The sequence below is a fragment of the Camelus bactrianus genome, chromosome 32 (assembly GCF_048773025.1).
Source record: "Camelus bactrianus isolate YW-2024 breed Bactrian camel chromosome 32, ASM4877302v1, whole genome shotgun sequence".
Classification (NCBI taxonomy): Eukaryota; Metazoa; Chordata; class Mammalia; order Artiodactyla; family Camelidae; genus Camelus; species Camelus bactrianus.
In genome coordinates, this window is record NC_133570.1 from 20,481,096 (window position 1) to 20,503,631 (window position 22,536).

Genomic DNA, 22,536 nt, shown 5'->3' on the forward strand with positions numbered 1-22,536 from the left:
GGCCACCACCTGGCTATGTGACTGCAGGTTTGTTCCTGTCTCTTTGGGCCTCAGTTTCCTCCTCTGTACAGTGGAGCTGACCTTTGATGTCTCTTCCTGTCTGGGCCCCAAATGGAGGCAGGCCGGGGCCTGCCTAGGCCTCGAGGGAGGGTGTCACTTGGTTTTCCCTTCAGATTAAGCGGCAGCCACGTCAGTCAGCCTACAGGAGCCCTGCCTCCCACCCAGGCACCCCTCAGCTGCCTGGGAGCGGAGGCTACTAGGAGCCAAACCAACAGGACAGGACGGGACCAGTTGGCCCTTCAGACAGAGGGGGCCCGAGGCTTTCCTCTGGGTCCCCACCCCAGCTGGGTGCACAGTGGGGAGCATGGGGTGGTGGTCGGGAGAGAAGGTCTTCCCTCCTCCCGCCCTTTCTACTGTTTATCCCTGCAGGTCTCTGTCCGTCCCCAGAACTTTGTCTCCTTCAGGCTCCTCTCTCATTCCTCGCAGTCTTAGTCTCTTTCCCTCTCTGACTCTGATTCTGATAATTTCTTTCTGTCTCCCCCATGCCTCCGTCTCTCCACCTTTCTCTGTCTGCAAGATGCCCCATCTCATTCCCTCCCTCCATTTCTTTCTGCCTTTCTCTTTCTCTCCTCTGTTCCTCTTTACAGTTTTTCCCTGAGGCCCTTCCTTTACTGTCTCTCTCTCTCATTCATTTCCTCTTCCTCTATCTCGTGTTTTACTGTTCTTTGTTCCTTTGTGTGTGTACACACGTGCACACATGTGTCTCTCCCTCTCCTAATTCTTTTCTCTTCCTCCCTTCCTGTCTCTCTCCTCCTCCACACCCTGACCCAGGACCCAGTGAACCCTGCCTTTTCCTGTTCACATTTTCCCAGCCATGACCTCATCTGACACTCACAACCCCTGTCCCTCCCTGGGGATACAGGCAGGGCAAGGCTTATCATACCATTGTGGAGATGGATGGAGTGAGACCCCCGAAGAGAGGTGACTTGCTGGGCGTCGCAGCAGGTCAGGGGAGAAGCCAGGTTAGGTGCCTCCTGGCCTGTGGGGAGGGCCACCCCTGGCCCTGGGAGAGTCTCAGCTCCCCGAGAACCTCCCCATATCAGGGCCTTCCTCCCCACTGCCTGAGGGATGACGTCTCTCCGCCCCTTGGAGCTGGCCCTCCTGCCCCCCGCCACCTGCCACCCGAGGGCTCCCTGCAGCTCTCTGTGCCAGGAGAATGGTGCAGGCAGTGCCTAGCTCCAGAGCATTCTGTGTTTGTTCAAAAACAAATGGTTACTGAGAGTCTACTATGTGACAGGCACAGGGCAAGGCCCTGGACAGAGAAAGGAGGGGAAGGGGGACAGAGGATGCTCAAGTCAGCAGATGGAGAGGGAAGGCATCCCCTGGGGGTAAGGGGTCTGGCAGCCCAGAGGAACTCGGGCCTGGCTGTCAGTTGGGTCCCCTAGGAAGCTGCCATCCTGAAGAAGTTAGAAGTGCAAGGGATTTATTGGAGGAAATACCTGTGAATGATAAAGGGAGAAGAAGCAGGACTGGGCAGGGAAAGCCTCCAGGCTGCTGCGGGTCTGACATCTAGGGGAGAGAGGAGACGGAGAGCAGGTTCTGGAGAAGAAGAGCCTCACACCGCAGTGCTGCTCTGAGAACGTCTCAGCCAGTCAGCAGGGAGCTCTGGGGCTAAGACTGCCCATCGAAGAGCCCCAGTTGGGCAGAAATGGCCAGACCCTAGCGCCCTGGCTGTGCCCAGTCATTGGTTGGAAGTTGCCCAGGAAGACAGTAGCCTCCCCTCCAAAGCTGCTGCAGATTCTGGAGGGCTGCTCTTTGCCTCCCTGGCTCTCGTTTTCTCTCTCAGAATAAGAATTTTCCAAACAGCAGCAGCAGCAGGACTGATCTTTCTAAAACACAAGCCTGGCCAGGTTTGTCCCCTGATCCTCTCTGGCCTTTAAAGCCTGTCATGACCTGCAGGATCTGGGCCCAGCTGACCTCACCAGATCCCCACTTCTCTGCTCCAGCCAGGCAGAGCAAATTCATTTCTTCAATCACCAGGCTGTTCCCTTTACCTAAAGTATTTTCCTCTTCACCTGGGCTTGTTCCTATAAGTGTTGGTTGAGTCACCTCCTCCAGGAAGCCCTCCTCCCCAACACCCAGGACGGGCGAATGTACTTTAGGTCCCCACTGAGGATTGATTGACATCTCAAAGATGTATGTCACTGAAAGAGGTCAAGTGGCAGTCCATTCAGGCCAGGGGGGTTTAGGGGGCAGGTACTGTGGGAGTCATGGGCTCAGGGTTCAGTCTGACCCAATATTCTGTACCACTCTGCTGCCAATGGGCAGTGTAAACATCAGCCAATGATTCCACACTTCGAGTCCCTATTTTACAGGTAAATAAATCATTTTCTGTCTACACCAGTGCTGAACAATAAACTCTAATGCAAGCCATAAATGCAACTTAAAAATTTCTAGCCACAGTTTAAAAAATGAAAGAAACGGGTGAAATTAATTTTAACGATATATTTATGTAATCCATGTGCAAAGCATTATTTCAGCATATGATCAAGATTTTAAAATTATTAATGAACTATTTTACATTCTTTTTTCATACTAAGTCCTTGAAATCGGTGTGTATTTTATATTCACTGCACATCTCACATTTCAAGCGCTCAGTAGCCACATGAGGATAGAGACAACTGTATTGAACAGCGCTCTGTATCTTGACCTGTGTGGTGTTTACACAGGTGAGTTCATAGGTAAAAATTCATGTAACTGAAGACTTCAGACTTTTTTGTTTATGCAAATTGTATCTAGTCTTCAGGAAGAAAAAGATTTGCAGGTTTCTGATCTGATCCTGGGTGGACAAAGGATGGGGCGATTTCCTGAGGTGGAAGGGGCTAGAGGTGAACAGATGGGGTGCAACGTGGGGGAAAATTGAGAGTCTAAGGAGCTTGGTCCCTTTAGGTCTTCGTTGCCTCCAATCCCTGGGAGTTTCCAGTCACACCGCCAGGAGCTGTGCAGACCTCGGCTGCCTCCTAGTGGCCAGGTAGGAGGTGGCAGGAAACAGTTGACCTTGGTGCCTGGGCCTTCTCCTCACACATGAGAGGGGGTCACCGTGTCACTCAAACTTCTCTCCTGGACCTCACAGTCCTGGCCTCCGCCAGTTCTCACTGTCGTGGCCATGAGCATCCCCTCTTTCTAGGATTGCTCGATTAGCAAGAAAATAAGTCATCAATTTAAACTTGAATTTTAGATAAACAACAATTAATTTTTAGTATAAATATGTCCCATTCATTGTTCATGTAAAATTCAGATTTAATTGAGTGTCCTGTATTTTATTTGGCAACCTGACTTCTAGCTCATCCTCCAGGACTTGGAAGCACAAAATTCAGTGCTACTTCTTTGCTGTGTGACGTTAGTCACATTCCTTCACCTCTCTGAGCTTCAGATTCCTCCTCTGTAAAATGGCCGATAATTCTTTCCTCGATGAACTATTTTTTTGAGGGGGAGTAATTAGCTTTGTTTATTTACGTATTTATTTTATTCCTTAATCACACTTTTCTTCCCCCTAATCACTTGCCCTTTCCCACTATACAAGCTTCCTGGCGCCCCAAACCCCTTGACTCAGGTCCCCGCTCCCTCCGAGGCTCTGCAATGCCTCCCACTTGTCTTATGCTCCTAATCTCCACCCCGCCCTTCTGCTCTCTGGAGAAGATCTGATTGCCTCTGCATGAACTCCCACCACCCCTTGCCCCTGCCTTCTCCTTATTGCCAGCCCCATCCCTCCCTCTGTCCCTTCACAGACTCTGGCCCAGGGTGGCAAGGCAGCATTTTAACAGGAGTAGGTTTTGTAGGTGAATTCCAAATGCATCTGATTCTTACCTGCTGTGTGGCCTTGGGTATGTTGCTTAACTTCTCTGAGCCTCTAGCACCTCATACGCAATAATACTTGCTTCAGAATTTGGGGGTGAGGATTAAACTGCGTAAAGCCCTTAGCACAGCACAGTGTGTGGTATATTACTAAACATTCAATAAATAGCTGCCATTATTAGTATTAGTGTTAATATTAGTATTAGAGGAGTAAGGGGAGAGAAAGTGAGGGAGCAGGAGGAAGGTTAGGGCTATTAAAATAAGAACCCCTGGGGATGTTCAAAGCAAGCAGAAGAAGAATTCAGAACATTTCTATTTATTTTATTTTCCCACACTAGAATGAATTTTTTTTTAATTTAGCACAACTTGTTGTAGGCATCAAATACTATTAAATCCACACTGAGTCCTAACAGTATAACTGCAGTATAACCCACAGGGCTTCTGGGGTCTGTAAGTATCTTAGTGTGCTAAGCAGAGAAGATATTACTTGTTATGTTTTTGAAGCTGAAGTGCGTCCAAGTATGGTAGTTCCAATTCTGTTATTTCTTGGGAACGTTTTTAATAGCAGGAACATGAAGAAATAAACATTGCTGGTTCCTGAACATTTAAAGTTTTAGGAATGCAGTTATTGCTTTCCAGACGAGACCATGAGAATGACCTCATTCCTGACAAAGGAAAAGTTGAACTCTCGCCTTCAGTTGGCCTCCTGAACCCAAGAAAAGAACAAAGGAGAATATAATCAGCAAGTTTGTCTTAACTGAAGCTGATGGCTTCAATATCTTTTCGTAATAACGGTGCTCTGTGACTTTCCAAAGGAGGTAGTAGCTCAAGCAGGAATTTTTTAAAGTACACCCAGAGCTCACTCAGTGCTAAGCCTGTTCCATATCCTCATGTCCACCTTCTGGAATAAATCTTTCCATTTCAACAGATGAGGAAACAGGCTTCTGGAGGTCAAACTGCTGTCTAAAGTCAATGTAGGCAGTGAGCACAGGCACTTTCAATGCCTTCCAATCAAAGACCACGAGGAACACACACGTGGTTGAACAAGTTGACTTGTTACAGTGAAGGGTGGGATGTGAACTATGGGGAATGAGGGGACATCTCATTCGTCTTAGAAAGGACATTTAGGATTCGGCTTGTGTGAGGTAATTTGGGGGAAGGTTTAAGGAGTCAGGGTTTTCATCTGGATTGGATGCTGTTGATGATGATCGAGTCTGTTGATAAATCTTATCCAGGAGGAAGGAAGCCTAGACTGAGATGAAAGCTGTAACTGGTGAAGCAGGAGCGATCTAGGGATCACATAGATGTGAGCCAGGGTAGGGAAATGCTTGGTCATCTTTGTGGTTTGGACAATGCTCTTGTTTTGTCTGGTTCAGACGTGATTACCGGGAGGTCTTGTTAATGTCCTGATCCATCAGTCACAGAGTGGTCTTGTCTGAGGTTGATGTTCTGTGACATTTTTATGTTCAACAGAAGGGCACCAAGGCCTCCCTGTGAGGGTCAGGTCAGCTCCTGGATATCAGGGGCTGCTTTTCTATTTCTTAGAGCCTGGACTCAAATCTAGGTTTGTGAGACTAGAAACTCCTCTGTGTCACTCCCTGTCCACGGGAACCTGAGGAGAAGGCTGGCAGACGAGGGATTTCATGTATGAGTTCATTTCATCTACTACCTTCACCCCTTACTCAGACCCAACCCCTAAGACAGTCCCTGGGATCATTGTAGGCACTTAATAGATGCTTGTTGAATTAGTGAAACAATGAAGATGGGTGTTAAGATCTCCAGAGAAATAACCCCTGGGTGTAAATTGCAGCTCCACCACCTATCAGCATGCGATCTGAAAACTTTTTATTAAATGATAAAATTACATAAACTTTCAAAAGTTTTACTCTACCCATTTCTAAAATGGAGATCATCAACAAAACCGTTCATAAGGCTGCTGTGAGGAACAAAAGAAACAGTGTGTGGAGTGTGCTTGGGTAAGGTCAGTACTGCTGGCTATTAGTAGTATCAAACTAAGTAGCCCATTAGTTTTGTGATTCCATGGCAAGAAAGCAAAGATGGGGTCTTGTTTCTCACTGCATCACCAGGGCCTAGCGCATAAATAAATGTTTGATAGGTAAATAAGTAAATTGGCTAGGACCCAGATATTCCCCTCATTTTGGGGGTAAATTTTAATTTGTATATCATTTCTGTCGACTGAAATAAAAATGCATGATATGAGAGCTGTGAGTTTCAGTTTTATTTGGGAACTTACTAAGGACTATAGCCCTGGGGGACACAGGCTGTTAGAGAATTCTGAGGAACTGCTCAAAGAGGTGGGCAGAGGGGAGGCAGGTATACATGCGATTTTGGAGAAGGGGTATGTGCAATCAAGCACACATCTCAGTAGAAGGTTGCTGCTTGTCACAAGGAACATGTATCTCAGTTAACAATTTTAGTGTCTTTCTAAGTATGGGAAGATGCAAGAAATTGGGTTCCTAAAATTTTCTTCTGAAAATATCTAACTATCCGAAGGCCTGTTTTCCCAGAGCACAGAATGCCTCATTGCTATTCTCCGCCCTGAACTCCCTTTGTGATGTGGTGAAGGTCAGCAACTGTAGTGGCTAGTAATTCAATCCTCGTAGAACCGAGTGGCAAGAAACCTTCCTTAGCTGGCATTTCAAACTTAAAGTTGCAAAATTATTTAAGGAACTCCCATATGCCCTTCACCTAGATTCACCACTTGTTTACATTTTGCCTCATTTGTTTAATCATTTTATTTATATACATATGCATTTTCTTCTGAATCATTTAAAATTAAGTTGGAGACATTGTGCCCGTTTATCCCTACTTTAGGGAATATTTCCTAACAAGAAGGATGTTCTCTTAACATAACCACAATACAATGATCAAATGTAGAGATTTTAACATTGATACAAGAAATATTAACAGCTCATCCACAGTGCATATTCAAATTTTGTCACTTGTCCTAATATTGTCCATTATACCTATTCTGTCTCCTCTCCTCCTAGTCTAGGATCTAATTTAGAATTGCACACCACATTTTGCTGTCATGCCTCTTTAATCATCTTTAAATCAAAACAGTTCCTCAGCCTTTCTCTGTCTTTCAGGATATTGACAATGTCCTGGATTTGGTTATATGTCATCCTTCCTCATGAGATATGATGTGGGTTATGCATTTTCTTCCCTTGGGGATGGTGCATTTTTGACAGCAATACCACAGGAGAGATGTGTCTTTCTCAGCACATGTTACTAGGAGACACATTATTTTACCTGGCCTATAACTGGTGATGTTAACTTTGATCATTTTGATTCCCTTGTTCTGCGAGGTAATACCTCTGTAAAACGACTATTTTCCCTTTGTAATCAGTATGTAATTTATGGGAGACCCTTTACTGTGTAAACATTCTGTTCCTGTAGTTTTACCACTCTATTGATTTTCTAACTCCATCATATTTGTTAATTGGCAATCTAATAGAAGGAAGAATTTCCCTTCTGCCCTGTTTATTTATCTCTTCTTTACATCAATAAAGACTCAAGGGTTACCATTTTATCCAGTTAGTTATACTCTGTTGTTATCATTATGTATTCTGATGCTCCAATTGCCCCGATTTGGCCAGTGGGATCTTCTTCAAGTTAGCTCCTATGTCCTTTGACATAGTCCCATCATCCTGATTCTCATCATCCTCACATTCTGGTGCAACAAAAATGTCCCAAGCTTGTCTGGTCCTTTCCCTGCCCGGACCTAGGCTTTCCGAAAGCTGCGAAACGGCTCCAGTGTTTTTTCGCTTCCTGCCAGCAGGCGGAACCTTAGAGCCCAGTATCTGGGCCGGAGAACAGCGCGGCGGACCAACCTTTTCCGGTTGTGGCCGGAAGTTCCTCGGAGAGCGGCGGTTCTGCGTCAGCTGACCAGAGTCCGCGTAGGAGGGGTCCGAGGTCTGGTCGGACAAGCTGACCGTGTGGAGGGACTGGTTGGGCTGCCGACGGACGGACAGGCTGGGGCGGCCTCGGCGGCGTTAGCTGAGCAGAGGCAGGTACATGAGGGGTTGGGGGCGGTAGCCAGGGGCCGTCAAGGTTGAGGGACGCGGGCAGGGGACCAGGTTCCGCCTTCACCGGGCCTACGGACTGCGATACTTGAGCCCAGGGGCGCAGAGACAACAAGCCGGCTCTGCCCTCCTCTCCTCCGTCCCAGAAGGGAGTTCAGGCTGGTGTTGTGGTCTTCCGTCCAGAGATTACAGTTTGGGGAAACTGAGGCCCCGAGACGGGAAAAGGCTCCCACAAGCTTTCCAGGCAGGGACTCACTCTGACACTCTTTCTGATTCCCACTCGAGTCTGCCTCTCTCATGTGGAGGTCCTTTTAATGAGTTTGCCCCCAGTGGAGAGGTCGAGGCCCGGAAGCGTGGTGAACAGAGTTGGGTTTGGGAGTAAGAGACTCGGATCGGAGACTTTGCCGCCGACAGCCAGTTGTGCATTCTGGGCCAAGTCCTTTGCCTGTGTCGGGCCTCGGTTTCCTTATTTGTAAAACAGGGCAGTATTTCTCTAAATGAGTCTCCCAACCTCTGCTTTAAAATGCCCTCGGGTGCGTACTTTACAATGCAGGTCTCGAATAAGACCTCTGATTCAAAATCTAGGTCGGAACCACATTTTGAACGTACTCCTCAGGTGTCCTCTGCATACTGTTGTTTGAATACCACTGATCTTAAGTGCTTTCCTGTTATGAGTACTAGATGGCCATTCTTTGCTTTGAGGCAGCTGGAACTTGTTCAGGATATTTGAGAGAAAAAAAAGGGAGGAGGGGGGTGCAGGTGTTTAGCCCAGAAAAGAGAGCAATGGAAAGGAACTGTCATTGAAAACTGAAAACATTGTTATGGTGAAGAGAGCTTCTACCTCATCTTTGTGGTTGAAAGAGGCAGAAACTAGAACCAATAGGTGGATTCTGTAGGAAGAGAAGATTTTGATTGAATATAAGAACCTAATGTTGGTCCGAAAGCAGTGGAATGGATTGCCTCCTAAGATAGTGAACTCCCAGTTGTAGGAGCTATTAAGGTGTTAAATCGAAGTCCTTTTCAACTTGAAAGTGCCCAATTCTGAGTAGTTACTTTGAGTCTTTTTGGTGCTGACTTTTTTTTTTTTTTCTGTCCTCTTTTCTTGACATCTCCGTCCCCTCGGCCTGCATCTTCTAGAAGTGAGGCCAGTGTATCTGAACTTATGTAATCTCTTCCTGATTGTCTTATGTACCATCCTTCTGTTCTAGGACTTTGGAATGGCCCATCTGATAAGGGATCCTTAAGTGTTTGTTGAATGAATAACTAAGCAGGGTCCCAACTCCATCCGTTTGTAGCTTATTTTCTTAGAAAAACTTGGAAATGCCTCTGAAGATTTTGTATCTGATCAGAAGCAGCCAGTGAACTCTTTGGACTCACAGAATTGAAGAGTCCGGGTCAAAAGGGACCCCTTGAGGTTGTTCATGCCACCAGCCACCCCCACCCCCCCAGCCCCAGGACGTAAATCCCTTTTTAATCCTCTCTCCAGCAGTGTGTTGTATAGAGGTTGTGTCTGCCAGGAGAATTTTTGCAATCTGTTGGCTAACTTTCCATCCACACTTAAAAACCAGTCCTCTGATGGACTTGGTTGCCAGTTCATCCTCACGTGTAATCTGCGTTTAATGCTTCTAGCATATCTTTAGTTTTCTAGTTAAACATCAAAGCTCCTTATTTTGTGATTTACAAAACTCCAAGCAGATCACTTTTTCAAAACCTGTTAGAATATTTATCTTGCCCTATGGAGCAGAGGTTCCGTATTATGTCCCAATTCTGCTGACATCCCCCTGCCAAAAAAATGTTGAGTTTGAGCCAAGACTTCCTACCTCTGTTTACCTTCCTGCCTTGTTTGTTTGTGTTTCCTAGAATTTTTTTTAAAAGTTGTGAAATGCTTATTCAGATATTATCCAGGTGCTGAGTAAAATGATTTTAATTTAGTAGTGTCTTTAAAACTTCTCAATCTGAAATGTTCCTTATAAAAAAGTACCTAAGCCCACATTTCCATAATGTATTCTTCAGGCCACTAGTCTGAAGAGATGCCTCTAAAAAAAATGTTCTGTGATAAAAATAAGTTTGAAAAAAGCTGCATATCATTATCCCTTCTTGGAGCTTCTCAGTTTATAGTACCATATTAAAGGCACTGAGATGTCCTGCAATAAAGAAATATGCATAACCTTGTTTAACCTAGTGTTGCCAAACTTAATTGATGTGAAGCTTCTCCTTATTTTTTTGGAATTGAAGCATACTGACAGATTCTGACCTATAGAAGGAGCCTGCAGTCTATGACCTGTCAGCCAAATCTGACCCCACTGCCTGTGAGCTGGGAATGGGTTTTACATTTTTAAATGGTGGGGAATAAATCCAAAGGAACAATAGTATTTTGTGATATGCAAAGATTATAGGAAAATCGAATTCCAGTTTCCATAAATAAGATTTTATTGGAACACAGCCATATCTTTTAATTTACATACTGTCTTTGGTAGCAGAGTTGAGTAATTGCCCCAAAGACCATATGGTTCACAAAATCTGAAATATTTACTACATGGTGCTATTCAGAAAAAAATTTGCCTACCCCTAACCTGCTCTGTGTACATTTTTTTTTTTTTTACTTTTTATTTTTATATAATTTGAGACTTCCAGAAATAATATACAAACTTCCTGTATCCTCTTTACCCAACTTTCCCTAATGTTAACATTTATATAACCATAATAAAATTATCTAAATAATTTAATAATAATATAGTACTACTAACTAATCTATGGGCTTTATTCAAGTTTTGCCATTTGTCCCACTATGTCCTTTTTCTGTTCCGGGATCTAGTCCACTTTCCCACTTTGCATTTAGTACCAAGTTTCCTTAGTCTCTTTCAATCTGAGGCAGTTCCTCAGTCGTTTTTGTCTTTCATGACTGCAAACTTTTGATGAGAACTGGCCAATTATTTTGTAGGAGATCCCTCAAATCTTTTTTTGATAGAATTCACGTATCATTAAATTCACCATTTTAAAGTATACTGTTCAGTGGTTTTTAGTATGTTTGCAAGGTTATGCAACCATCGCCACTATCTTAATTCCAGAACATTGTCATCATGCCAGGAAGAAGCCCTGTACACGTTAGCAGTTTCTCCCTCTTCTCCCCTCTTCCCATCCCCCAGCAACCACTAACTACATGATATGTGGCCTTTTGTGTCTGGCTTCTTTCATGAAGCATAGTTTTCAGGGTTCATCCATGTTGTCAGGTGTATCAGTACTTCACTCCTTTTTATGGCTGAATAATGTTCCACTGTATGGGCAAACTGTGTTTCATTTATCCATTCGTCAGTTGATTGACATTTAAGTTGTTTCTGCCTTTTAGTTGTTATGCTGCTGTGAACATTCCTGTACAAATTTTTGTTTGAACATATTCTCAACCCTCTTAGGTGTGTATACCTAAGAGTGGAATTGCTGGCTCATATGGCAGCTCTGCTTAATTTTTTGAGGACCTGCCAAACTGTTTTCCACAGCAGCTACACCATTTTACATTTTCATTAGCAGTATAAGAGGGCTCCATTTTCTCCATATCCTCTTCCACACTTGCTATTGTCTTTATTATTGTTGCTGTTATTTCCACTCTGGTGGGTGTGAATTTCATTGTAGTTTTTATTTGCGTTTCCCTAATGATGATGATGTGGAACATCTTTTCATGTGCATTTCAGGCATCTGTGTATGTTCTTTGGAGAAATGTCTGTTCAGATCCTTTGCCCATTTTGTCATTGAGTTATTTGTCAACATGTACAATTTTACATGTAAATATTCGAAGAGTTTGCAGATTCCCTGAAACCCCTTGAAGTTATTCGGAGTGAGCTGACCTGCAGGATCTGAGGCAATGCCAGTAACTCCCTTACCTGAATGGAGTTGGATTTGGACCTGTTGAAGTGCAGACCGACTTGTCCATTTGAAACTGCTGACCATTCAAAGATTGGTTCAGCCCTGACCACTGCTGACCATGCAGAGCTGGGGTGGCTGTGTCCAGTGAAAGGGGTGCACCAGCATCATCCATGATGTGACGAGACCACTAGAGGAGCCTTTCACTTGGGAGCTCCTGTTGTGCTTGTCTGGTCACAGGCAGGGAGTTGAGGAGGCGGGTGGTTTGCAACACTCAGGACTGAGAGCCTTGGGCCACTGCCTGTCGGGCAGAGCTACCAGCGCACCCAAGCCTCTCTCGGCCCCAGAGCATTCGGCTCTATGTAGACTGTCTTCAACACACACACACACACCCCAGTGCTTCTAATTGTGAAAGTAATTGATGCTCACATTAGACATTTTGGGAAATACAGAAAAGCACCCCCCCACACATATACACACATCCTCCCCAGTCATCTCTAGCTCCAGTATCTAACAAGAGCCTTTACTGCAATTGTTTTCTTTCTTTCTTGTTTCCCCCCAGCAGGTAACATTTTTAATGGTTGAAACCATTCACTGTACATAGTTCTTATAGCTTGCTTTTTCCTATTAACGTTATGTTGATGTCTCTGTGTTTTTGCCAGCCTCTTCTGTAAGCTTGACTTCTAATACATTACTTAACTGTTCCCTTATCCAATAAGTCAATAAGCCAGGAAGTCTTAAGGTATAGATGTAATGTTTATAACACTCAGCATGTTCTTAGTGGGTGGAAATCTAGTTTGTTTTTTTTAATAGGGAGCACAGGTTGAAAACTCTTACTGTGGTAAAAATACACATGACAGAATTTACCATTTTAACCATTTTTAAGCGTACAACTCAGTGGCATTAAGTACATTCACAGTGTTGTGCAAACATCATCTCTGTTTCCAAAACTTTTTCATCACCCTAAACAGAAACTCTGCACCCATTAAGCAATAACAGCCTGTTCTCCTCTCACCCTAACTCCTGGTAACCCCTGATCCACGTTCTATCTCTGTGAATGTGCCTCCTGTAGATATTTCCTGTGTGGGAATCATACAATAAATAACCCTTTGTGAAAATGTAGGGATTTATTTTTCAATTTTTTTTATTGTGGTATGATATTCATAACATAAAATTTACTATCTTAAGCATTTTAGATGTGCACTTCAGTGGTATTAAGTATGTTTGTGTTGTCGTGCAACTGTCACCATCCGTCTCCAGAACTCTTCTCATTTTGCAAAACTGAAACTCTGTACTCATTAAGTAGTAACTCCACATTCGCTCCTCCCCCCAGCCACTGGCAGCCACAGTTGTACTTTGTCTCTATGATTCTGACTTCTCTAAATACCCCATGTAAGTGGACTCCTATAGTATTTTGTCTTTTTGTGGCTGGCTGATTCCTCTTAGCATGGTGTCCTCAAGATCCATCCGTGTTGTAGCATGTGTCAGAATTTCTTTCCTTTTTAAGGCTGAATAATACTCCGTTGTATTTATATACCACATTTTGCTTATCCATTTATTTATTGACGGACGCTTGGGTTGCTCCTCTGCTTTAGTTATTGTGAATAATGCAGATATGAACAATTGTGTACTAATATCTCTTTAAGACCCACTTTCAGTTCTTTGGGGTATATAACCAGAAGTGGAATTGCTGGATCATAGGTAATTCTATTGTTAAATTTTTGAGGAACTGCCACGCTGTTTTCCACAGCAGCTGTACCATTGTACATTCCCACCAAAAGTGCGCAAGGGTTCCAGTTTTTCCACTGTTTCACCAACACTTGTTATTTTCTGGGTTTGTTTGTTTGTTTTTTGATAGTAGCCATCCTAGTGGGTATGAGGTGATATCTCATAGTTTTGATTTGCATTCCCTAATGATTAATGATATTGAGCATCTTTTCATGTTGTTATTGGCCATATCTTCTTTGGAGAAATGTCTATTCAAGTCCTTTGCCCGTTTTTGAATCAGATTGTCCATTTTCTTGTTGTTGAATTTTAGGAGTTCTCTATATATTCTGGATATTGATCCCTCACGTGTATGATTGACAGATATTTTCTCCCATTCTCTGAGTTGCCTTTGTACTCTGTTGATTGTGTCTGTTGATGCACAACATTTTTAAATTCTCATGAAGTCTCTTTGTTTATTTTTTAGTTTATTGCCTGTGCCTTTGGAGTCATATCTGAAAATTTATTGCCAGAAATGTAGTTTTTAAAGTAGAGGAAAGCCACCAAGTAGCTTCTGGCCTAAGATTCTCAGACTTGGCCCTCGTGGATGCAACCCATTGGGGATGGCATGGGTCCATCTCTTCATTTCATTGAGTAGTGGGAGCAAAGCACCACTGGGTAGTGGTGTCCTTGTCACCCAACCCAGCTGGCCTAAGGACACACACAGATCAGAAGCGGCCGTGTCTGCTTCTGTGAAAGTAGCATCAGGGAGGCTGGCTGTCTGTCCTGGGACCAGTCGCCAGGTTGACTCCTGTGGTCATCTCTCTAGCTCCTGGCTGTTTAATATCCACACCCCCAGTTGCCTCTCAGAAGTGCCTTTTGCTGTAACATGGCTGGGGTTTTAAAGATGGACAGCTGTCTGAATGCGAAAGTGCCTCCTAGGCAAAAGCCCAGGAGAATTTCTTTCTTTCTTTCTTTCTTTCTTTTAATTAACACTACTATCTCTGCAGAGGAATTTCTCAGTGTGAGGCACTTTTAATTTTACTTATTTTATTTGGGGGGGGCTAATTACGTCTATTTATTTATTTTTTTAATGGAGGTACTGGGGATTGAACCCAGAATCTCCTGCATGCTAAGCATGAGCTCTACCACTTGAGCTATACCGTCCCCACCGAGGCGCTTTTTAAAAAATAGCAGTTAAATTCTGACAAGGACATGGATTTCTTGAGGGCAGGAACCAGAACCGAGTCTGATTTATTTTTACTGTTGTGTCTTGTTCTTGACATTCTCTAAATGTTTCCCAGACTGCACTGACAATAAGCACAATTAATGGAGGTGGCTTGGGGCACAAGCCTAATTTGTAAAAGTCAGTATTACAGATTATTTAAAGCAATGCCATTTTGGTTTTATTGTTTATAGCCATGGTTGGTCTGTCTTATGCATGCTCTCCTGGTGGTCCTCCGTGGGGCCTTCTATTGAAAGGAGAAGCGAGATCATTGTTTTTGTCAAGTATATGCTGATATTATTGAAATTCTTAGAAAGTTTTCTCCATAATTGGTTAAATGTCGTCGACCTTACTCATTTTCTTTTTATACTCTACCTTCAGTAGAGTACTGTAGAGTAGAGTACTTCAGAGGTCTTTAGCTCAACCTCGGGTAAAATTTGTATTAATGAGATTCTATAGAAACTGAATTGAATAAAGATTTACTGACTGTGTGAAAACAAAAGCAAAACTGTCACTTTGAAAACTTTTCAGATAACAAAGGAAGGATAGGCACAATTACCCCATTTGTGGGCGAGGGCCCTGGCTTAGTTGAGTGGCAGAGCAGAGTGTTAGACTAGGTCCTCTGGCTGCAGATTGTTCCTTTCGTTGTACTTTACTGAATTCACAGCCCTTAACTAGGATCTGTCTAGTCTGACAATCTTTCGTTAATACACTTTTATCCAGTTACATTGGTTTGAATTGAAATTAGCAAATTCCCATCATTTATTGACAAATGTGCATGTGACTCCAGGAGGTGTCTAACTAGAGTGAGCAAGACAGTTCAATGAATAATTAATCCTCTCTGAGACTGGCATTGTCTAATACAAGTTGGCACCAGTTTGGGAAAACCTCAACCTTTTTTTGGTTGTATATCCCTGATCTTTTGGGGTTTTTTCCATTTGTTTCATTTGTTTTGGGCAATACATAAGAAAAAAAACTATTCTAAAACAGTTATGTAACATTTCCAGTTCTGGAAAGCATCACTGAAGAATGTCTTGTTCTTTTAGAATACTGATTTTCTACAACTTCATTTGGCTACATTGACTCATATTGAGTTGCACAGTTCTGAGTACTCCTGGGCATCACATTCATCACCCCACACATATTTATGAGGTGCTCTTGAGGTGTCTAGCCCTGTGCTGAATAAGGCTCCTGGAACCTGCGTCAGGGCTTGAGGAGACAGACACATGAACAAATCACTGAGGTGCTTAAGCACATTGGCTTGGGAGTTGAGAACTTTGCTTCCTACTGGCCCTGTGACTGTGGGCAAGTGACCTAACTACTGTGAGCCTTAATCTGACCTCCCAGGGATGCTAAAGATGGTACAGCAGTGTTTACCTCAAAGGCAGGTTGTAAAGATTAAATGAGAATTCATTAAAAGACTGAGCAGAGTGTTAGCCTATGTTATTCACAGTGATGATAGATACAAGTGCCTCCTTATTTTCACACTTGTGGGGAGAATCTGATCTTACCAGGATCAAACTAAGCATGTCCTGTTTTGGCTTTCCTCATACACAGTTCTGATGTCTCACCTACAGTGCCTTCAAGGAACGATGCTCATTCAGAAAAGGAAGTTGTGACTCATTCATTCAGCAAGTAAGGCGAGTACCAGCTGAGTGCATAGCTCTGTGGGGAATATAAAGATGCAGTTACGTGTTCCGTGTGTGCGTGTTCTGCGAGACCTCATGGCAGAGGGGGATTAACACTTTCTGAGCACTTACTGTGTGCAGGCACTGTGCTGGCCCCTTCCTGTTTTCTCTCTTTAATCCTTACAACTGTCATGTGAGGAAGGTAATCGCCGCATTTTATAGTTGAGTAAAAAAGGCCTGGAGAGAAAATAATGACTGAAGTCACAGAGTTAGTGTCAGAGCTGGGATTTGAACCCAGAACCATCAGATTCCTCTGTGCCATGCTAATTTTAAGGTCAAAAGTCCATAAAAAGTTCAGGCACATTTAAGACAGTGATATAAGGGATGGCAGAAGGCCTCTTGAATGACTTCTCAAAAGCTTGTGCCAGGGTAAGCTGAACCCTGCTCCACCCTTTCTTATGAAACCTGGTAAGCTTTGAGAAAAACCATTGAAGCTTAAAATGAAACAAAGAAGAAAACCTTTTAATTCAGAAATAATGAAAGACAATGTGAAAAAGTAGGAACAGCTGAGCCTAGAATTCCCACTCAGATGTGTGTTATATTTGGAGATTCTTATCTCTAGGGCCTAGCACAGTGCATGGAACACAATGGATTTTAATAATTAATTAATGAACTTCAAGTATCTGTCCAAACTGCCAAAATTTCGCTGTATTTCTCATGTGACTTAGCATATGTTCTGTTTGGAAGATATACATGTCATTGGCAAGGATGAGCAAAGGAACCACTCTTACGTATTTTTCATGGGAGTGAAAATTGGCACATCCTTTCTGGAGGGTGCTTGGTACTATCTGTCAAAATTACAAGTATAGCTACCCTCTGACCCAGCATTTCTACTCCTGGAATGTGTCCTCAAGGGATAGTCTAGGACCTTGGTCTCCAAGGCAGGGAACAGGGTGACTAGGTTCTAGGGATGGGAGAGAGAGACTTTTCAGTCTATATCCTTTTGTACCTTTTGAATTTTGAGCCATATGAATGTGTTTCTTATTAAAAATATAAATGAAAATTTTAAATGTGAAAATTTCTGAGAGGATATTATGCTAAGGATCATCACACTTTAGTGTGGATTTCTTTCATTTGATTGCTTTCCTTTTTGTCCCCTGCTGAGATCTGAAGATACGGGACCTTTAGCATTTTCCCAGATTTTTTATGAGTATTAGTAACATAGTATTTATTATGGGAAAAATGGGAAGAACAGTTAAGCGTAAAAAAAACTTTAAAATTTTGCCCATGATTCCACTAACCAGGGACCACTACAGTTAATATTTTGGGGCCCTACCAGTTGTTTCTGTATCTTTTAACCTGTTGGTATCATACAGTATGTTCAGTTTGGTATACAATTTTCTGTCCTGCTTTTTTCACTTAACATTATGTTATGTAATTAAAATCCCCATGTAAGCAAAATCTTTATGGAAGCATACGTTTTAGTGGCCTCGTAATCTATTGCGTGAATGTATCAGTTTACTTAGCCAGGGAATGGGAGCTGGATGGGGAGAGAAAGAGACATTGGAATCACGGAACTCTTTGGAAGCTTAGGCAGGTCTGGGTTAGGTGGCTCAGCAGGGAATGAGCCTGACAAGCCAGGGCTGAAGGGCTCAAGGCCTTCTAGGCCTTTCTTCATACCTCAGTCCCAGCCCTTGCTGCCTTCCCACCCCCGTATGTGCTCTGGGCTCCAGCCACAATGAACTTGGAAATTGAGCTGTCCACTTGTCCTGTGTGCCGTGTCTGCATCCTCCCCAGCAAGCCCTGCCCTCACCACTCTGTACACACCACTGTCAGCACGTAGCACACTGGGCTGCCCTTTTGGTTTACTTGCCTGTGTCCCCTGTTAGGCTGAAACCCTTTATCTTTGTGCCTTGAATGTCTGGCAAATAGGATCATGAATACATCTTTGAAGGTAAGTGTGGGGTTGGTTGAACAGATGGGAAGAGTAGAGGGTACCAGAGAAAAGGACCAGTGCAGCCCTAAGGAAAAGAGACCAACTCTCAGCCTCCTCTGTCCTTCTGGACCTGAAAGGCCACTCATGCCCTTGGTCTTGTATTTGAGGGCCAGCCCTCTGTGAGCTAGCCGAGGACCTCAACTCCATTTAGACTCCAAAATGTTAGGGGCTAGTTTCTGTGTGTTCCAAGTTCCAGTCAGCTTACTCAGATTTCTTCCCACTCGAACCTTCTGCAAGTGTGATGTAGACATTCTTGGAATGTGGGTCCCATCTTGGCCTACATGTGGTCCAGCAGTGGCCTAATGAGCAGTGATAACGGGCTTGGACACGTCACTGTTCTGGTGGAAGGCGTCCACGTGAACAAGCATGTGCCCACAGGAGCAGGACCTCTGCTGGGTCACCTCTCAGATCATGCCAGTTATTTATCATCCAAATTTGTAATATGCATAACTAGGATTGACATTTCCAGATACCTCTGAACACCTGGGCCAGGAATTTATAGAGTTGAAGGGGCAGAGAAGGCAGATGATGAATGTTTGCAGCTCTAGAACCTGAGAACTGAACACAGGAATACTACAAAGAGATTTCTTCCTGAGGTTGAGTTCCCGGGGGCCTCCTTCAGGGATATGCAACTCTTGCTTTCTCTTCCTCTCTCAGTTCCTGTGAGGAGGGCCAGGCTAGCTCTGGCAGGTAGTAGAGTGTAGGTGCTGGGTCAGGCAGCCTCAGCGGCCAGGCTCTGCATTCCTAAGGGATTATTAAGTATCACACACCTGCCTTAGTCCCAGCACCACATGTGCTGCCTTGGACATCTCAAATTTAGGAATGGTTTTCAAAGCAAGAGGTGAACTTGTTCCTTAAATGGTCAGCTTTGTCCCAGATAGACCAGGTGCTGGCCTGCCTGTCTGAGATCTCAGCAGACTTGTCCCCTACCCTCCAAGATTATCTGATCTCTCCATAGTCCCTGTGGACTGTTGCTGGGGATGGTGTATTCTGAAGAGAAGCCCTGAGGTTATTGTCCCTCCCAAACTTTGCTGTGCTATGTTCCCAGAGTCCTCCCCTGTTTGAGAGCTGATTTTCCAAAACTCTTCCTCATCAGAGGACTATCTGGAGTGGAAGCTGGGGACACTTATTTAAAAATATAGATTCTTGGATCCTGTCCAGTTCCAGGTCCTATTTAAATCACTGAGGGGGTCTAGGAACCAGAAATCTGGGAGGGTGCCTTGTTTAGGAAAAACAGGCGAGTTTGGTGGAGCGCCTTGTTAAGACTTCTTACAGTTAGCTCCTGTCCTGGACTCCAGGGGCTCAACATGGTCTTGCTTTTCCTTATGACCCCTACCCCATAGTTGGTAGCCCCAGGCCTGGCGTGTAGTTGGTGCTAGAGAGCTGTTGGTTTAATGCATAAATGGATGAGTAGTGATTTTGCTTTGTACTCACTTCAAAGAATACGGAAGGTAGAGCATTGCACAGTGAATTTGAGGAAAAACAAAGGCCAGGTGTTTAATTTTGTAAAGCTGTATGTTAAAGGAGTAAAATGTAAGAGTGAAAAGAGTGCTGTTGTATTGCAAAGTCTGAACTGGGCACAGAATTACATGTATGATGGCCTGGCTTGGGCAAGTCCTCTAACATCCTGGTCTGATGTCCTCCTCTGTGAAATGGGGTGAGGGTCAGAAGTGGTAGTGGATGTGAATGTGCTATGAAAACTAGAAAGTAGATTCAGATCAGGAGTGAAGAATGGTCAGGGTAGGGACAGGGACACAGAACCAGCCACAACAAGGTGACTCAGTGTTTAGGTCCAAATCCAGGTCCCTCCAGGGACCAGGAGTTTTTAGCAGGGTGGCCGCTCAGCTATGCCCAGGGCCTGCTTCCTTTTTACTCTGTCTAGTTCCTGAGCTTACCAGGGCCTTCTCTTCTCTGCGCCAGTGTCCCAGTCCTTTTGGGTCCTCATGGAACATTCTGTTCTGCAGGTACTCAGTGAACGGTTCCCAGGGAAGGCTGCTCATCTCTGCCATGCTGCTCTGGCATGCGGTTCCTGGGCAGGAGGGGAGGTAGGAGGTAAGAGAGGAGGCTCAGGTGACGGGACCCAGGATGTGTTGCAAAGAGAGGTTACGTGAACAGCCAGCCTGGGAGTTGACCAAAATCGGTCACACACGCCTGTGCCCACTCTCTCAGCAAATATTTGAGTGCCTACCAGGATGGAGCTCTAGAACCCAGGTAGGGACTACACGGTCAGTCTCCAAAGGAGAGTGATACGGTCTGCCTAGAGCTGGGACATGGAGGCCTATCCCAGTGCCTGGCCTTCTGTAATACCGCAGTTCCCTGCATACTGTGAGCTGACCTGTTACTGTCCCCTGGCCATTCCTACCCTGACACTACCATGACCTTTATTGTTCCCTTACACCCACGTGTAGGGAAATGCAAGTACAGAGCCTTGTTGGGCCAGGGGGTGGAGAGGGCAGTAAACAAGGGTGGGTGGTGGGTGCGTGCATCTTCCCAGCAGCAGCAGAACCTCCTGCCCTGGAGGGTCCTCCAGGTCACTGTGTTGTCTCACATGGCGTCCTTAGCAGCCCCGCACGATGTATGACATCCTCATTTTTCAAGTGAGAAAAGATATTCAGGCCATCAAGGGATTTACCCAGAGCTGTATGGCTAGTCAGTAGTGGAGCCAGGATTTCAACTCAGAACCTTTCAGAATTTGGGAGAATTGGAACATTTGGGGGGAAAAGTTTTTAATGTAAATTAATTTGTCTGATTTTAGAATTAATACAGGTTAAAATGTCAGTTTTATAAACAGGAAAGGCCTCTAAGCCCCCACCAGTACAGAGACAATCACTATTAATAATTTGGTATATTCTTCCACATTTTCAAAGACATTTTCTAATACTTATATTCATTATTGTTGTAACAAATTAATATTATACATATGTTTTACAGTTTACTTTTTCAAAAATGTTACTGTAAAAGTAATACCTACTTGTCATAAAACACTGAAACAGGATAAAAATATAAAATTCAGAGTTCCCTAGCCCTCCTAATCCCAGAAATAACTGTTGATAGTTTAGTGTGTGCCTTCTAGACATTTTCTTTATAAATGTGTAAATGTATACTCATTTATATACTTCACTTGTTCTCACCTAAGTAAATTCATACACAGACTCTTCTCCAACCTGCTTTTAAAAAAAAAAAAAGAAACTTCTTGTTATGGAAATTTTCAAGCACACACAAAAATAAACTAATGCAGTTCACCACCTGTTTCCAACAACCATCAACTTCCTTGTTCTTACTTCATCTTTTCTCTCCACTTTCACTTTTCCCCCTGGAGTATTTTGAAGGAGATCCCAAACATCTTATCATTCCTTCATAGATACTTAAGCATGCATCTTTACCAGATGAAAAAAATTTAAAAACATCACACTGTGCCATTATCATACCCCCCCAAATGAACAATAATTCTTTAGTATAACTAATACCCAGGCTAAATCAGTTTTTGTCAAGTCATCTCACAAACTTACTTTTACAATTGGTTTGTGTGAATCTGGTTCCAGTGAGATCCACATACTGCCGGTGGTTGGTATGTCTCAACTCTCAATTTATGACTCCACACCCTGCCATTACTGTTTATTTTTTGGAGAACTTTGGTTGTTTGTCCTGTAGAAAGTCCTGCATTCTGGATTTCCTGATTGTATCTTTGTGAAGTTAACACATGCATCTGTGCCCCATATTTTCTGTAATGGGTAATTCGTTTTAGAGCCCTGGTTAGAGTCTGTTTTATGGCAAGGATGCTTCATTGTTAGTGCTATATACTTGTCAGTGCATCACATCAGGAGAGACTGACTTATCTTTCCACATCTATGTGCTTAGTCCTTGATTTTAAAAAGTTTTTCTTTTCTTTTTTTTTTTTTTTTTTTAAAGAAACTCATAGGTTGGGTACTTGAGCTGGAATGACAAAGGCCATACCATGGGCCTTCCAAGCGGGCTCCATCCTCCAAAGAAGGGAGCAGACATATATGGAGAGAAGGAAGTGTGGGGTCATGGGGAAGGTCTCAGAGCCGAGGCCAGCAAGGCGCAGTGCTGCTGGCAGCCAGCTACTCTTCTGGGACATTATGTAAAATGATGTAACTGAGTGAAAAAGTGGTGGCGAGCCAGCCTCTTCTGCCTGCTCAAGTCACTGAGCTGCTGGCGTGGTGAGGGACACTCGTGAGTCTAGAGTTCTGAGTCCGTGGTGTATAG

General features: G+C 43.8%; 1 protein-coding gene across 8 annotated transcripts in view; it reads left to right on the forward strand.

Annotated features, from left to right (window-relative positions):
* Positions 1-7,731: 7,731 nt before the first annotated feature.
* The window catches only part of RNF185 (ring finger protein 185), a 30,205-nt gene continuing 15,400 nt past the window's right edge, over positions 7,732-22,536 (forward strand). Inside the window, exons 1-3 of one of the 8 annotated variants that reach the window (XM_074356730.1) lie at positions 7,734-7,889; positions 16,243-16,325; positions 20,274-20,361. In XM_074356730.1, coding sequence (XP_074212831.1) covers positions 20,330-20,361 — 32 coding nt within the window. In that variant the 5' untranslated portion in view covers positions 7,734-7,889; positions 16,243-16,325; positions 20,274-20,329. Of the gene's footprint in view, positions 7,890-16,242; positions 16,326-20,273; positions 20,362-22,536 lie in introns of those variants that run through there. The other 7 variants (XM_045513963.2, XM_045513965.2, XM_074356729.1 and 4 more) reach the window with 7 other exon arrangements.